We start from the raw sequence: 17,500 nt of genomic DNA on the forward strand, positions 1-17,500 counted from the left end.
AGAAATTTTATATGGAGAAAATTAATAATTCATTTAACCTCCCTCGTAATTCAAGGTTTATTATTTGGATAAATCTTAATCTGTTTGGAAGGCTTTGTGCATTCAACACTAAAGTTTATATAATCAGATATTGTTTGAGTGAGTTCATCTATCCCATCCGTGCCTTTGACAAACACGTTCCTGTCCTTAAGATCTAAAGAGGCTTGTAGGTTGTCAAAACCTTCAGGGCTCCATTGTTTCACAGTCAATAGCTTAGGTTTCTGCCTCTTGAACAATAGGCCGGTATTTTGGCTGTAGAATAATCATATCATGATCAGATTTGTCCAGCTTTGAAATCGGTGATGCGATGTAAGCTTCCTTTACGTTTGAGTAGCCTAGATCTAGGACTGGCTCTCCGCGGGTAGGACACTGTACATGTTGATGATAGCTAACACAAGTTTCCTCAGTTGTCAGTGGCGGAGTTATAGGGCTATTGGTCAGAGGGGGCGAGAATGGTCTGTAGGGGCGCTTTCGACACAATCTAAGCGTACAGAAATTTTTTGAGTAAAGATACTCTTTAGATCGCAGGAAATGACCCTTTCCGGGCCTTGCTAATTTGCAGATGAACGAATAAAAAGGTGTCATCGCCATTTTGTCAGAAAATTACACCAACAAAATGTGACAAATGTCAATAGGTAGATGAGAGCGCAATAAAAATAATCAATAATCGTGAATAATTGAAAAGTAGTAAAAAGCTGAAAAGGGGGCCAGCAGTCCATTTGAGTCTGCCCCCCCCCCCCCCTGACTGTATGGACGCTCCGCCACTGTCAATTGTACAGCGGTTAAAGTCACCTTCAATAACAACAAAAGCATTAGCATGGGCGATATGTTCCGTGCGAAAATTAAAAGATGGAAGTAACATTACTGGACAGTTGCTTGTTTGAAGTATTATATCATTCAGGACAACCCTGTAAATATGAGAGGCTCGTCAACCAAAAAAGGACCAAAAAAAGGATATTCTAGGATGGCCAGAGGGAAATATTGGTTGAAGAGAAAGCCTGGACAGAAAAAGATGGAAGTAACATTACTGGACAGTTGCTTGTTTGAAGTATTATATCATTCAGGACAACCCTGTAAATATGAGAGGCTCGTCAATCAAAAAAGGACCAAAAAAAAAGAAGGATATTCTAGGATGGCCAGAGGGAAATATTGGTTGAAGAGAAAGCCTGGACAGAAAGAATACTACATCCCACGAAACCAAAGACTGAGCAATATGTTCTCAACCCTAAGACTTTTAAGAGCCCCACCATAAAAGGCAAGATTGGAAAGTCAATGTTTCTTTGTGGGCTGCATGAACAACTGACATATATTGCAGGCTTGGATTTTGACCTACAGGCTGCCTAATGAGTACCCATACTGATGTAACATGTTTACAATGCAGTTTTACAGATTTGATGAGGGCTTAATGGTATTGGAGATCTTCCATGTCTGCTCTGTTGCTAAATATGAACAAGGAAGTTGAGCATTTTACTGTAGCAGGCTTCAGTTCCATTTACAAAAGTACAATGATATATAACATTACAGAATAGGCCTAGACTGAGGGAGGGTGAAATCTCCATTAATTTAGCCTTTATATAATGGAGTATCCCAGATATTTAAGTATATTTTAAATGGGGAATATCACCAAAACAAATTAAATAAACAAATATACAGAGACATTATTTAACCTGCACTCAAGTAATTAAATTTTGTTGAGCTGTTCGGTTTACCTTTTCTTTCTCATTCCAAAAAAAAGTACAATTTGTTGGAAATTACAACTTGTTAAGTATATCATGGGCTTCATGGCAAGAACATAGAGCTACCTGTAGTCAAATTCTTATGCATAAACATGCTAATAAAATCAGCAGAGATAATTTTTGCTATGCAAGTGTTTGACTAGATCTACAATTTCACATCCACTCGTTCTGGTTTCTATTTCAATAGTAACAGACATCCTCAAACTGTTATGTAAACACATTATACCCCCATGAAGCAATATTTTATTATCAGTCGCTGCTTATACAGTTATAGTAGTTTATTTACACATAAACTAGACAGGGTGAGTCAAAAGTTACCACATTGAAACACATCCTGCTGCTTGAAAATGAGGGGAATTTATGAGAGAATAAAACGTTTTATAGAGTTAAAATTCCCATTTCGAAGTCCTAGATATTGTAACCTTGTCCATAGTACAGAAAATATATTAAAAATATATATTTATTTTCTTTGTATGTACCACATGAGTTTTCCTTTAAATTATGTTTTTAAGTCAGATCTTTTCCACTTGTTTTTTTATAATACTTGCAACATCGTTAAGTTATCACAGGATGCTGGCCAAGAAAAATATGCTATGACCACCTGAAAATGCGCAATGATTGAAATTTTGGCAAGTGTCTCGGGGGTAAGTTTTTAAAACCTCTGTTTCATTCATTTGCCTTGACAAGACTTATGCAATATTATCAAGGCTACCTTTGCAAACCTTTTTATTTTGGAAGTAAATTTCTGGTTCACCAAGTTTATGCTTTTAAACTAGTTTTCGATCGATTATATGATAACCGGTTATTACCGATTACCGATTAGTCCATGTGACAATCGGGCCTATGCCCCTTCCCGATTATTTCATCGTTTTCTTGGAACTGGCCTAATATACGAGTAAGTGTGATGCATGATTACCAACTACTAGGCCAATACAATCAAAGATGTAAATGAACGACTTAACGTTTCACACTTAAGCAAACAAAGAACACTGTAATACATAACGACGAGTCGCAATATTGCAATCCCACCAGAACACAATAAATGGCAGTGCTGTACAGACTACAGAAGGGGCAAAATAGTAGCCATTGGCTACGAAATGCAAAAAAAAAAAAGTTAGGGCAAGCTTTTACAACTGGTATTATAACCATTACCAGTGTTGCAACTCCAACCTATTTAAAGTGAAAAGCAGACGAACAGAAATCAAATATTCGTAATTAAATAATCTGATATCGAAATATATAATCTGATATGAAAAATAAAATAACCCTGGGCGTTTTCAATGATTACCAACTGTGAGGGAAAACTTCCGATCGAACGTTGTTTCAAACGATTATACACAGTAGGTCAATGGCCCTTCTCCATTGACTTAAAGTACATGTGAGAGAAATCACATACTTCAGTCCCATTGACTTTGTCGCTGGAAAACAGAATTGCTTTACAGTAGTCAGGTGCGTGAGTTCAGTTACTGAATTGAAAGGGGTTATTTTAGCACGTATGGTACATGCGAACAGGGAAAAAATTGCTTTGTGTTTTTCGCAAAAATATGCGTAAGTGTGTTTGCCTAATCACAAAATACTGTAATGCAGTAGAACAACTGAGGACTGATTTTAGGCGTATTTGCCACCTTGGTTTCCTCATTTTATCGCATTTGTAAAATCTTGGGCGCATTTGCGAACTGAACAGTTATGAAGCTCAACCGTTCTCTAGCCAGACTAGCCTACTGTACGTAGAACTCACAATGAGCAAAACCTAATGTTATCGTTTTCAACTTTCCAGTTTTCACGTATGGTGAAACGGCCAAAGTGGTTAAAAAGTATATTGTTTTGGAGTTTTATTTAGTCAAGACAATAAATCTTTCTTATCAATCGTTAAACATGGATAACAGGAGGCTTTCTTAGATGCCAGAAGCGAATTGAAAAAAAAAACAATAATTACGTCATCACCCTAAGCTTATCGCAAGTGTACTGTATGATGTTAACTGCTGTAATATTAGCGGGTGATATTTGGTTGGCTCCAAGAGGACTCGAAGAGGAAAGATGACTGAGATATTTATGTATGATTAATCGATGTTTATTTATAACGTGCTGGTAAGTTAAGGCATGAAACGAGAGAGGGTGCACACAACAATATGAAGTGAAATGACATGTGAAACATTATGGACCGATTGACGATATTTTATCATCTTACACTTCCGGAATCCGTGATATTATTGATCTTCACGCACCACTGTGTCATAAAACCATAATTCTTAGACCACATTCTCCTTGGTATACTGATGAGTTACATATAGCAAAAAAAAAGAACGTAGGAGGCTGGAGCGAACTTGGTTGAAGCATCGTCTGGAAATACATCGTCAAATTTATAGAGAACAATGTAGAGTTGTTAACAAGCTCTTGGTCAGTGCTCGCAGGAATTACTATGTGAGTAAACTTACAGAATGCCGCGGAGACACGAAGGGCATATATAGGGTTGCCCGACATTTGTTGGGTGAACAGTCTTCCGTCCTACTTCCGTGTTATACATCAGCTAAAGAGCTTGCCAACCAATTCGGTGAGTTTTATGTTAACAAAATATCATCTATTCGTGACAATTTAATAAACTGCCATGGTACGCCTGTCGAAGGGGACTCAGTTGCCGATGTCATGATCAATCTGTCAAATTTTGATCCAGCAACCGATGATGAGATTAGAAACATTATAAACAAATCCAGTAACACATCCTGTGAAATGGATCCTATTCCTACCTGGTTACTCAAAGATTGCCTGGAGCCTCTACTACCGATTATTACATCACTGATAAACATATCTCTTCGGAATGGTGAAGTACCCGATAACTTCAAGTATGCGCACATTCGACCTCATTTGAAGAAGGCAACCCTAGATCAGAATATCCTTGAAAACTACCGTCCTGTCTCAAACCTTAGCTTCTTGTCAAAGGTATTAGAGAAAGTTGTTGCTCGGCGCCTCGATCAGTACATGGACGACAACGAACTTCAAGAAAAATATCAAAGTGCCTATACCAAGTTACATTCGACCGAAACAGCCCTAATCAAGGTACATTCCGACATCATGCATAACATAGATGACGGAAAGGCAGTAGCATTAGTTTTACTGGATTTATCTGCTGCATTTGACACCATCGATCACTCAATTTTGCTAAATCGGCTTCGTAATGTGTATGGGATAACCGGAAACGCCTTAAAATGGATGACTTCTTATCTTCAAAATAGACGCCAGTCCGTCATCATTGATAACATAAAATCTGCACCTCTGTTACTTAAATATGGTGTTCCTCAGGGATCAGTACTAGGACCAAAGTTATACACCATGTATACTAAACCACTGGGCGATCTTATAAGGCAGCATGGCCTTGATTACCATATGTATGCCGACGACACCCAAATTTACCTTTCGTTTAAGCCACTTGATTTTCCTGATGCAATTAATCCTCTACATATATTGGAGACATGTCTTGAAGATGTCAGAAAATGGATGGCTGATAACATGCTTAAGCTTAACGATGACAAGACAGACGTGATATTTTTCCATTCAAAGCATAGCAAACGAACGACCCACCTTCCTTCATTGAGAATGGGCAATGATGTCATCCCACCCTCGTCATCAGTACGGAATCTTGGTGTGTTATTTGACTCATATTTGTCTATGGAAAACCATATCAATTTAATTAGTCGGTCTTGCTACAACCAATAACGTATCATCGGGAGAATTCGTCCATCCCTTAACGAGGAGGTAACCAAGTCTCTTGTCCATTCGCTGGTTACATCTCGTCTCGATTACTGTAATGCTCTCCTGAATGGAACGTCATGCTCCTCAATCAAGAAACTACAGAGGGTCCAGAATACGGCTGCCAGAATCATCACCAGAACCCGTCGTTACGAACACATTACTCCTGTACTCCGTGACCTGCATTGGTTACCAATTCATCGCCGGATAAACTACAAACTCATTCTGCACGTTTTTCGTATTCTTAATGATCAATCTCCGAGTTATATGTCTGATTTAGTTAAACGCTACACGCCAGCTAGGGCATTACGGTCCCAAAGTCATCTTTCTCTAATCATTCCTCATACTACCAAAGTCACTTATGGAGATTGTTCTTTTAGTGCTGCAGGTCCTAAACTCTGGAATTCTCTTCCCCATCACTTAAGAAATATCACACATATTGACACTTTTAAGAAGCACTTGAAAACTTATCTTTTTAGGCTCGAGTATGGGCATTAATCTTATTCACATTTCTTTGTTTTATTCACTTTACTTTGCCCATATTTATGTATATTTATATTTTCAATTTTCTTTAATGTGGTTTATTACCCTGTCTTATATCAGGTTTTACTTTTACTGCTGTTGTTATTACTTTTAGGTTTTCTTAAGTTTGGTATTTTTATATTCCTGGTTTTGGTTCTTTTGTGCAGTGCTCTTGAGCATGTTTTACTTCTACTTTTACTGCTGTTGTTATTACTTTTAGGTTTTCTTATGTTTGGTAATTTTATATTCCAGGATTTGGTTCTTTTGTACAGTGCTCTTGAGCATGTTTTATTTCATGATAACAGCACTTTAATATTTGGTATTTATTTATTTATTATATTATATTATTATGATAGAACATATACTATATGATATGACATCCCCCTTCTTTTAAAGAGAAAGTAGGGCATCAACAAAGGAGTTGAAAAGAGAGAACAAAAAAGACTATTAATTCAGTAACGGTAGGAATGTATACAATAACAACTGACAACAAAATGGCTACTCAAGATCTAGCAAGTTTTTGGCTTTTGTAACTCGACCTGACCTAGTCTGTTTTGATTGGCTGAGTTGTGTGTATGTGTATCTGTTGTCTTTGTGTTTAGTGATGGTGTTTCTATTGTTTGCTGGTGTTGGTGTCGTGTTGTCGCTGTTGATGATGTCGGGTTCAGTGTTGAATCTGACATGTTTTTCTAGCGCTTCCTTGATATGTCGTCTGTTTCGTCTTAAGCTTGATCCTTGTTGTGTTGTGACTTGATATGAGCGAGGTTCTTCTCTGACTCTGTTGACAGTCGCTGGTTGCCATCTTTTCTTTCCCGTTTGATCTTGGACGTACACATTCTGCCCTGCTAGAAGGGGTGGCTGTAGCTGAGTTCTATCATCAAAACGTATTTTCTGACTTGATTGACGGGATTGTAGTCTTTCAGCAACCTTGTCCTTGTCAGGGTTGTTGTTGTGGATTTGAGACGGTAAAGTTGAACGGATCTTCCTGTTGAAAAGAAGTTCTGCTGGTGATGGAATCTGGTGGTCAACAGGTGTGGTGCGGATGCAGCGTAGTGCCAGATAAACATCCTGTTTGTCCTTGAGAGTCTTTGCTAGTGTTTTCTTGATAGTCTGTACAAAACGTTCAGCCATTCCGTTTGATTGGGGGTACATGGGGCTGCTCGTTACATGTTGGAATCCCCATTTGTGGGAGAAGGATGTAAAGAGTTGGCTACTGTATTGACTGCCATTGTCGCTGATTAGTTTGGAGGGAATACCATGCTCAGAAAAGATCTGTTTTAGGTAGGTTATTACTGTCTGGCTCGTTGCATTTCCTTTTGGTAGACGTCTGATGATGGGATATTTCGAGTAATAGTCAACTACTACCAGATAATCTTCCCCGTAGAGTGTGAAAATGTCTGTGCCTACTGTTTGCCAAGGTCCTGTCGGGATCTCCTGGGGTTGAAGTGGCTCTCGTGGTAGTGACCTACCAAATTCTTGACACAGGTGACACTCTTTAACCATGTCTTCTATGTCTCTGTTGATACTGTGCCAAAATACAGACGCTTTGGCCCTCAGCTGGCACTTTGTGATTCCCTGGTGAGCCTCATGTAACTTTCTCAGAATATCCTTTTGCATTGTCTTTGGTACGACAATTCTATCTCCTTTTATGATTAGTCCGTCTTCTACAGAGAGTTCATCTCGATATGCCCAATATTTGCGTATTGCTTGAGGTACCTCTCGTTGACGTTCAGGCCACCCGTTGACTACGATTTCTGTTAGGGCAACCAGTTCTTGATCGTCCTTGGTGGCGTCCTTTATGGTGTTCAGTTTGTGTTCTGAAAAGTGAATAAACTGAATTTTCAGGGGTGTATCCTCACCATTGTGTTCATCAATCGGGTTCAGCCTTGACAGAGCATCTGCTATTAGTAACTCTCGACCAGGTCTGTATTGGATCGTGACATCATAGCCTTGAAGTCTCAAGAGCATCCTTTGAAGTCTTGGTGGCGCTGCACATAGATTCTTCAAATGTATCATTTCCAAAGGTTTGTGATCGCTGTGGATGATGAATGATTTGCCGTAGATGTACGTGTGGAATTTTTCACAGGCATAAACCACGGCCAACATCTCACGCTCAATGTTCGCGTACCTCTTCTCTGTATCGGTGAGTGCTCTGGGTGCAAAACATATTGGTTTATCTTCCTGAAGAAGAGCGGCACCTAGCCCACTGAGGGAAGCATCGACTTGCAGAATGGTGTCCTTCTTTGGATCAAAATATGCAAGTGTAGTGGCTCTGCAAATTAGCTCCTTGATGGTCTCAAACTCCTTTTGCTGGGCATCAGTCCATTCAAACTGGGCGTCTTTTTTCATTAATTCTCTGAGGATCGCAGTGTGTGAGGACAGGTTTGGGATAAAGGGTGCCATGTATGTTGCTATCCCAAGGAATTCTTGCAACTGTTTGCAGGTTTGTGGTGCTTTTAATGCCTGTATGGCCTTGGTTTTATCCGGGTCTGGCTGAACACCGTCTTTGCTGTAGAGGAGACCAAAAAATGTGATATTGTCCTTCTTGATATCGCATTTGTTCGGGTTGAATACAAGCCCATCTTCCCGTGCTACCTTCATTAGATTGTGGAGGTTCCTGTCATGTTCAGCTTCAGTTGAACTGAATACTCCTATGTCGTCTGCAATTCCCAAGGGTTCCTGGGCACTTTTCCAGAATTTGGTCCATGCGCTGCTGGAAAATATCTTGTGATACACACAGGCCGAAGGGAAGCCTTAGAAAGCGGAATCGTCCGAAGGGACTGTTAAAGGTGGTGAGGTAGCTGGACTCTTTGTCTAGGGAAATGGACCAGTAACCATGACGAGCATCGAGTTTGGAAAAGACTCCAACGTCGGGGTATGATGATGTGAACGCTTAATGGCCCTGTTCAGGTCTTTGGGGTCAAGGCAGATCCGCCATTGCCCATTGGCTTTCTGGGAATACGCTAGACTGGAGACCCAACTCGTTGGATCTGTGACTGGGGTGATGACGTTCAGCTGTACCATATCATCCAGTTCTTTCTTGATAACATCTTTGATATGGATGGGACATCTACGTGGTGGATGTACAACTGGTGGTACGTTTTCGTCTGTCACAATATGGTAACTCCATTTAAAGTTTCCGATGCCTTGGAATCGATCGGGATACTGGCTGATGAGGTCGGCGCAATCTAATATGTGAATATCTTGTTCAGTGGTCAAGCTGCAATGTAATGTTAGTACTTGTAATGACAGTGATGTAGGTAAGCCTAGAATAGCTGATCCTTGTACGTCTGCAATGAAAAAATCAGCATGTGTGCATCTACCATCAAATTTGCATTCAATATTAACCTTACCATAGTGAGGTATGACAGTGTTGTTGTAAGCAATGATATGTGTGTCTGATGGTATTGTTACACTTCGAAGTGGTATTCCATTGGCATTAACCTTGGCTGGATGCATTTGCTTGAATATGCGCAAGGGTAGGATATTCCCTTGTGCCCCTGTATCAACCTTTACCTTAAGAGACGCTTGTTTGTTACGAAGTGGAGTCTGAAGGTTTATGAAAATTTCATCTTTTGCCTTCTTTTGGTTATCATTCACATTATGTATGTAAATAGTTTCGAACTTAAGTCTACTTATTTCCTGCTCTAAGCTTTGATTACTTTGGTCTAGGTTAATACTCTCAACATGTCTTGGTTGATTTCCTTCGTGAGGCTGGTCACGATAACCTGACTGACGCCTTTGTGACTTTGACCTTCCTCTGTTAGTGTTATTCCCATTCTTTCTATTGGATGTACGACCCCGATTATCTCTTTTTTTCTGTCTACAAACAGATTCCCAGTGGTTAGCCTTTTTACAGTAGTTACATGTAGTGCCTTCTGCTGGGCACTTGCTTTTGTGGGGGTATCTGAGACCACATTTTCCACATTTCTTTGAGTTACCATCAAAGGGTCCAGAACTGCGATGTCCCTGCTGGGACCTATAACTAATAGACTCAACTGATACAGTTGCAGAGTGGAAAGCCTCCATATGGGCTTTTGTTGCCTCATATGTCCTAGCGGTATTCAATGCCCCATCAAGTGTGAGTTTTTCATCCTCATTTAAGAGATTCTCTTGCACTTTTTTGTGTGCCGTACCAGTGATGAGCTGTTCAATAAGCCTATTATTTAATTCCTCAGGGCTAAATTTGCATTTGTCAGCCTGTATGCGACATTTTGTCATGAAATCATCAACATTCTCTGTTGGCAGTTGTTTCAGTTTCTGCAGTTGGAAACGATTCAGCCGATAATTTACTTTTGGCTGAAAATGTGTTTCAAACTTTTTGAAGATTTCTTTGTGGTCATCTTTTTTTTCCTGTGGCAGATTCCACGTTTGAAAAATATTAATGCCTTCTTGGCCTAGCCAAAGCAAAAGGTATGTTGCCTTCTCTTTTCCGGACTTTTTAGCCAGTGGCCCAGAGAAGATAAGTTCTGTATATTGTTTGAAATTTTGGAAGGCGGTAGGTAAATCTGCAGATGACCAATCCAGACTTGGGGGCGTTATGCCCGATAATTCACTCATAATGACTGAGCTTTATGAACAATGCCAACTTTTCCAAAATGTCTACCAGCTATGTGTCTGAGCCTAGCTGCAGTTTGGTTCTGCCTGATACAATCGTTACTATCTAGGCTAGCCTATGCCTAACTCAGCATGTGAGAGATAGGGCTGACATATGTAGAAATAGTCACTTGTTATTAGCGAGAATGCGAAAATAACTCACCAGAACGACTTGAAAGTCTGGTTAATATGAAAACATAACAAGTTATAATGTTACTATATGAAATACGTCGAAGGTGCACTCAGAACGGTAGTCAGAATCATATGCATGGAGTTCATGTTTAATTAATGTTCGTTGAGCTAGCTGCAAAAGTTCAACATAATATTCAAGGATGACCAGTTCGTTCAGAATACGTTGGATAGCCTCGGCACGCAAGCAGCAAGGTAGCCTACTGTAGTACTTCGGTGATAACCTCAACTCTGAGCCGTCTCTGGAGACCCGCACAGCCGTCAAGATCACAAACACTGGACCATCCAACCATCTGATATGCAATGCCTTGCAAAGAACCAGATCCACGAGATCCAACTGAGTATTATACGATGGTATAAGTTCCAAGACCGAAACGTAACCTCGGGTAACAGTATAGTGAGGAGTTGCAAGTTCCCTGAAGTGATGTGTTGAATATCTTAGCGATGAAGCAGTAATGTCGACATGCACAATATCTGGGAATTCACGTTTTGTTTTCGTTCAATGAATGCACGTTTACGTTGCTTTAGTAGTATGGTCACGCACATGTAATGTAATGGTATGTGCGGCTCCCCGTTATTGCAGAAAGTAGGGTCTGCTGTTCGATATCGTAACTTCTAACTGGTTTTAGTGTCCTTGTTCCGTGATGAAAATGATGAAGTTTACCGCTGTCACCATGCAATATTAGCGGGTGATATTTGGTTGGCTCCAAGAGGACTCGAAGAGTAAAGATGACTGAGATATTTATGTATGATTAATCGATGTTTATTTATAACGTGCTGGTAAGTTAAGGCATGAAACGAGAGAGGGTGCACACAACAATATGAAGTGAAATGACATGTGAAACATTATGATAGAACATATACTATATGATATGACAACTGCCAAAACTTGAAAGTACAATCTCGAGTGAAGAACTTGCGATACAATTACACTGTAGATGAGCGCACCTTCCCGGATTTGAATAGCGTTGAATCCAAATGATCTACATTCTTTCCCCGCTGTGGTTGTGGTGAATCAAAAGCGGGGAAAATACAATCCTTTATGTGGAACGTTATAATTGGTTCCGCATAATCGGTAGCCCAATGGATTTGCCGATATGACGATTATTTACCAATTGTCTGATAATCGACCCGATGCCGATTAATTAACCGATTATCGGTCAAACACTTCTTTTTAACTATGACTTACTTTTCCTTTCTTTTTCGTAACTGGAGTTTCAATTGAATATTGCCTGCAGACATTTGATTGGCCTGAAAGGCAGTTATTTACGATGCTAATCAGCTACCATGTGCATGAAGCAGAATGGCTTATTACTTAAACTTCACTAATTCAGGTGGCAATCCAAAGTTCTCTATACCAATCTCATGGGTCATATATACAGTATATATATCCGATGAACTTCCTGGACTAATTGCTTGAACGAGAACCATTTGTCTGTGTTAACAAATCTATTGGTCATGTTTTGGACAGTTCGTTTGTGAGATCTCTGTAAATGGTACAATGTTTTGACGATAAAAATTTAAAAAAAAATCATTTTCATGATTGTGTGATTATTAAGTACACATCAGTACCAAAAACAATGTCTAGACCTATGTAGTGGAATGCATACTGCCGGCTCAATATAACACGATATGAGCTGAGAGAGCTAAAGATAAAAACATCGCTACCATGGTTACTACAACTCAACTACCTGTAACTCTCAATAAAGACACTCACAGATTCTCGTAATATGAAAATCAAAAAGTTATCCTCGTCTGTCATAGCATCATGCAAGGGCGTAGGAACCGGGGGGCTGGGGGTGGGGGGCGCCAGCCCCCCCCCCAGTGAAAAATATGGGGGGCGGAAGTATCATTCCGTCCCCCCGCTTCGCAAGTCAGAAAACCCCTTTTTCATTTCCAAATGAGAAAAAAATCTCATTTGGAGCACCAAATTGCATCTAAGGGCAGGTGAAAATGCAAAATTATATTACAAAATGGAGTGGGTGTTGAAGTGTGCTATATTGCACCAAATTGCATCTGAGGCCACCTGGATATGCAAAAAATTTCCAAAGGGGAGGGGGACACCCCCTCCCCTTAGACCCCTCCCCAGGCCGGCAATCAGTCTTCAGCCACCCCACTCAAAAGTACCTTCCTACGCTACTGGCAGCATGCCACTTGAATCTCAAACTGTCACATGGTTTACTTACTTCCAGTTTCTTACAGGGTTTATAGATTTTTTGATCGGAATATCAATTTAGGTAAACGGCAAAGCCATTTATGGCGTGAATCGAACTAGTGATCTCTGGATTACTAGCCCATCCCTCTCCAAATTAGCTATCCAACCCCTTTGTTGGTGGCAATAACTATATGAGACTTTTTTTTTTTTGCTGGGGGCACCAGTTAGAAGCCCATTGTAAGCCTTGACTACACAGTGTAACCAGGGGTCAGCCCTCAGTTTCATTTCATACAACCTAGAAATCGGCAGGGAAGGGATATCACAAGAGAGTAGGCTTGTAGCCGGCCCAGCTGTCACTGGTTTCAATCCTGTTCTAGCAATAAATTTCTTTGCTCTTTTGTCCATTGTAATTTTTTTTCCAGTTTTCTATTATTCAATTACTTAAATAACGATATTAATTTGAACGTACGATGTCAGGAATAATTGATCCAGTACGGCATCGAAGTTGCTATACAAGTTCAAAGGAACCGTAGTATTTGCAAAAAAAAGAAGAAAAAAGGAACTAAGTAATAAGTATATATATGTAGAGAGCCAAGCTAAGCTGCATCTTGCATTGGGCTATAACTTTTGTGTCCCTTTCAACCCAATCAGCTACGATGTAGTACAGGTATTTCCGCCCCCAAATCTGAAAAGTCCAAAATCTTACGAAAATGTATTTCTAAAATGGGCTCCTGGCACTTTGGCTGTACCCTTATACAGAATTGATCACCTGATAAATCAAACACAAAAAATTGTTTGTTTACCATACCTTTATGTAAACAATGTTTTTTTTTACTTTTTGTCAATTGCAAAACCTTTGAACTTAGTACCCATCTTAATCATTTCCAGTTGGGATTTTAGCTCAGTTCAGATAACCTTCCTCGTAACACTATTTTTCATATCTCCAATCTGTATGTATGTTACCACATACAAATACAAACTAATAATACAGACCTGCATAAAGATTATGCAAAGTTTGTATGTAATTTTGTGTTGCCTGAAATCTAGATTATTAACAATATTTCTCTTACTCTCATTATAAGTTATGTATTACTGTAATGACGTGTGTTAACATACTAGTACAGAAATATGTACACTTTACTGTGAACTACCAGTCAAGTAAGAAATTAACACTAAGAGACACCTATTGGAAAATTATGTACTTAAGTGTGTACTTTAAATACTTATAATATAGAGATGTTTAATCGTACTAGTAAAGATATGTAGGGGCAGGTCCATTATTTTAAAATAAAGGAGGTGTGCCCCTGAGGTCCTTGCAGCCGACTCCCATGTTAGGGGGGGGGGAGGGAAGGTGGGGTTTTGGGATGCCTGGACCCACACAGGTTATAACAGGTGTGTAGACATACCAGTCAAGCTGAGTTACATGTGAGGTACACTTACTTGTAAAATGTACAGATGTATATTACACTTACTTTACAGACAACGAGAAATCCCCTTGGCAATTTTCACTTTCCCTCATGAGAAAGGCACCGTTGTGCGACTCTTGAAGAAGCATATCCTCGGCACGCTTCCTGGATATCTTCCCGTAAAACCAACTGTGGACACAAAACGAACAAAAGAATCTGTCTATATGCAATATCTACAGATAAAGGGGGGGGGGGTATACACATGCAAATTCATGTCACATGGGTTCACCCTTTCAAACACGCATTTAAATTATACTTACTTAAGTATAGTTCGTAGCACGTTTTTTTCCCTTCACCAAAAGAAAAACAAGAAGAGGTACAAGGATTAAATGTACTAAAATATCCAGCTCTCCTTGTTTCTATTGCGACTGGGTAGTTCTCCCCAACCTCCAATACTCAATCCCCCCCCACCCGGCCTCCTCCCCTGCAAAATAAAATGATCTAAGAATGCCTTTTCCTGAAACATTAGTTCATAATGTACCACTTCTTGGCCTAGCCTGCACTTCCCCCCCCCCTGCCTGACCCCCGTAACACACATGTAAATAACCGTTATAATTATAATTTACAGGTACAGTATAAATGACAGGTTATATAGACGAAAATAGACTCCAATTGTGGTATAATTCACTATGTAACTGAAAATACGACCAGCTTACTATTCACTACTTAAATTTGCCTCTTAATCGCTGAAAAACAGTATTTGATTCACTGTACTCTTTACGAAAGTAATTCCGAAACATTACTGGTTTGGATATTTACTAGTGACGAGCTTACTAAAATCGCTGTAGGAAATCCGGACAACCCCCCCCCCCCCGATTTTGTCACTTTGGATGGTAGAATGAGAAGGAAGGAAATTGACCGGAGGGGCCAGTCATAGAGGGCGCACAGTGTTAAAAGGTTATCAGTTCATTCTAGACACGGTAGAAAGAGGTGCTAAGGTTATGGGGAGACAGGTAAGGGAGGAACGAAGTAAATCCTTAATGCCAAATTTGATAATACTATTAAATAACGTAACATATGAATCGTTTTTTGGTGAAAGTTACGCAGAAATACTTTTTGAAAGATTTCACATATGAATTACATTTGCCTCCTCAGAACACTAATCAGAGTGATACCCTCACCATAAATATCTCACATTTGTAAAGTATGAGTCATATCAAGTTAAAATTTTCAGCCAGTGTAAAACTTTACATACATCCTCCTTGTAGCCTGGAAAGACCTAATGCATTTATAAATTAATATGTATCATACATTCTAAGCTGTGCATAAAAAGGCCATCACAATACAAACATTTCAATAAAATATGTGAATTGTGATATATTTACTTATGGAGGGTAGGATAGGGGTGACAAATAATGTGCCTGAAGTCTTTGTGCAATAATGGTGGTCCAAAAAGGGTTATTCTCTGCAAAATCTGGCAGTTATCAAAAGATTTTTGTTTTTTGGGTCGGTGGTAATTTTTTTTAAACCCTTCACGGAATGTTAATATAATGAAAAATCTTCCGCAATTTCCGAGTCCCCAATCGCTGTGTTTGTATTAAAAAAAAATGAACCACAGAAATATATTTTAGTGCGGTGCGTGTAAGTAAATTACATCAAATTTCCAAAAATTCAATATCAACAGCACCGCATAGATATATACCGATGGAAATATTATAAACCTAATATCCGAGTTGCAATGAATATTTCATGCGAGCTTTAATGACTAGGATTCCAGATTTTTTTCTCTCTCTTTTCTCTTTCTGTTCGATGCATTTGATTTATCTGTGGGTCATTAAATATTCACGACTTCCGCAAGCTCATCAAGTTCTTCTTCCTGTGATTCAATTTCCTGGCCTGCATTTAACACATATTTACAATATTTTTTTTTTGCAATTTTTTTTAAAATCTCACTCACCAACTGAAAGATCTAGCCAAACCTTATACACGACATGCTTTTCAATAGATAGTTACAACGAAGGAATCGGATGAGCATAACATACTATTAAGGAATCAAAGTTGATCATAGAGAACTGTGTAGCAGCATCAGGAGAAGATCACTTTAATGTTTGCTTTTCATCTTTAATTTTGTTTTTATATCAAACAGGGAGGGAAAAAAAACAAAATGTTCTTTTGGATACACAACATACAAAGAAGGGAATTTTCTGCTTTCTTCAAAGGAGCTGGTTGCCTAACTTTTCCGAATTGTATTCCACTGGTAACCCACAAGTGCCACGTATTAAACGAATAGCAAAAACATTTCAAAACGAATCAAGAAGCACAAAATCCTGAATTTTAAACTGATTGTTACTGTACAGTGAGAGCTTGCACAGTTATACTCTCTCAATATTATAACTTTTCATCCAAACTCTACCTTTATTAACTTGTAATGATACATGGCAGTGGCGGAGCCAGGGGTATTGGTCAGGGGGGCGAGAATGGTCTGTAGGGGCGCTTTCGTCACTATATCTAAGCGGAGCGCCATCCCAGGTTGGCGCGGAGCATACAGAAATTTTTTGAGTCAAGATACTCTCTAGATCGCCAGAAATGACCCTATCTGGGCCTTGCTTATTTGCAGATAAACGAAGAATAAATAGGTGTCATCGCCATTTTGTCAGAAAATTACACCAACAAAATGTGACAAATGTCAATGGGTATTTGAGAGCGCAATAAAAAAGTCAATAATCGCAATAAAAGTAAAAAGTGGTAAAAGCTGAAAAGGGCGCCAGCAGTCCATTTGAGTCGCCCCCCCCCCTGACTGTATTAACACTCCGCCACTGATACATGGAAGCAAATCAAATGAATATAAGAAATCAATATAGAAGTACATATTCTTTAAATTTGACTATTCTAGTGCCGTAGGCGTAGGAGGCGGGGGGGGGGGCTGGGGGGGCTGCAGCCCCGCCAACCAAAATTTTGTTGTGAAAATTCGGGCAATATGGTGATAATTTTTCGGGCACCTACTGAAAGAAAAAAAAAATTGAAATGTGTTTTTTTCAATGATTAAAATGATATATCGGGCAAGTCGTTACAGCCCCCCAAATCAAATTGGGCACCTATGCCTGTGTCTAGTG

At 39.4% G+C, this 17,500-nt stretch overlaps 1 protein-coding gene across 5 annotated transcripts in view; it reads right to left on the minus strand.

The window, feature by feature from the left end:
• The window catches only part of LOC139960256 (growth factor receptor-bound protein 2-like), a 71,047-nt gene that overhangs the window by 39,329 nt on the left and 14,218 nt on the right, over positions 1 to 17,500 (minus strand). For 2 of the 5 annotated variants that reach the window (XM_071958469.1, XM_071958468.1), the window contains exon 4: positions 14,454 to 14,576. The exons of the other annotated variants lie outside the window; for them this stretch is intronic. In XM_071958469.1, coding sequence (XP_071814570.1) covers positions 14,454 to 14,576 — 123 coding nt within the window. The remainder of the gene's footprint in view (positions 1 to 14,453; positions 14,577 to 17,500) is intronic. 5 annotated transcript variants of the gene reach the window in all.

This window comes from Apostichopus japonicus, chromosome 19, assembly GCF_037975245.1.
Source record: "Apostichopus japonicus isolate 1M-3 chromosome 19, ASM3797524v1, whole genome shotgun sequence".
Lineage (NCBI taxonomy): Eukaryota > Metazoa > Echinodermata > Holothuroidea > Aspidochirotida > Stichopodidae > Apostichopus > Apostichopus japonicus.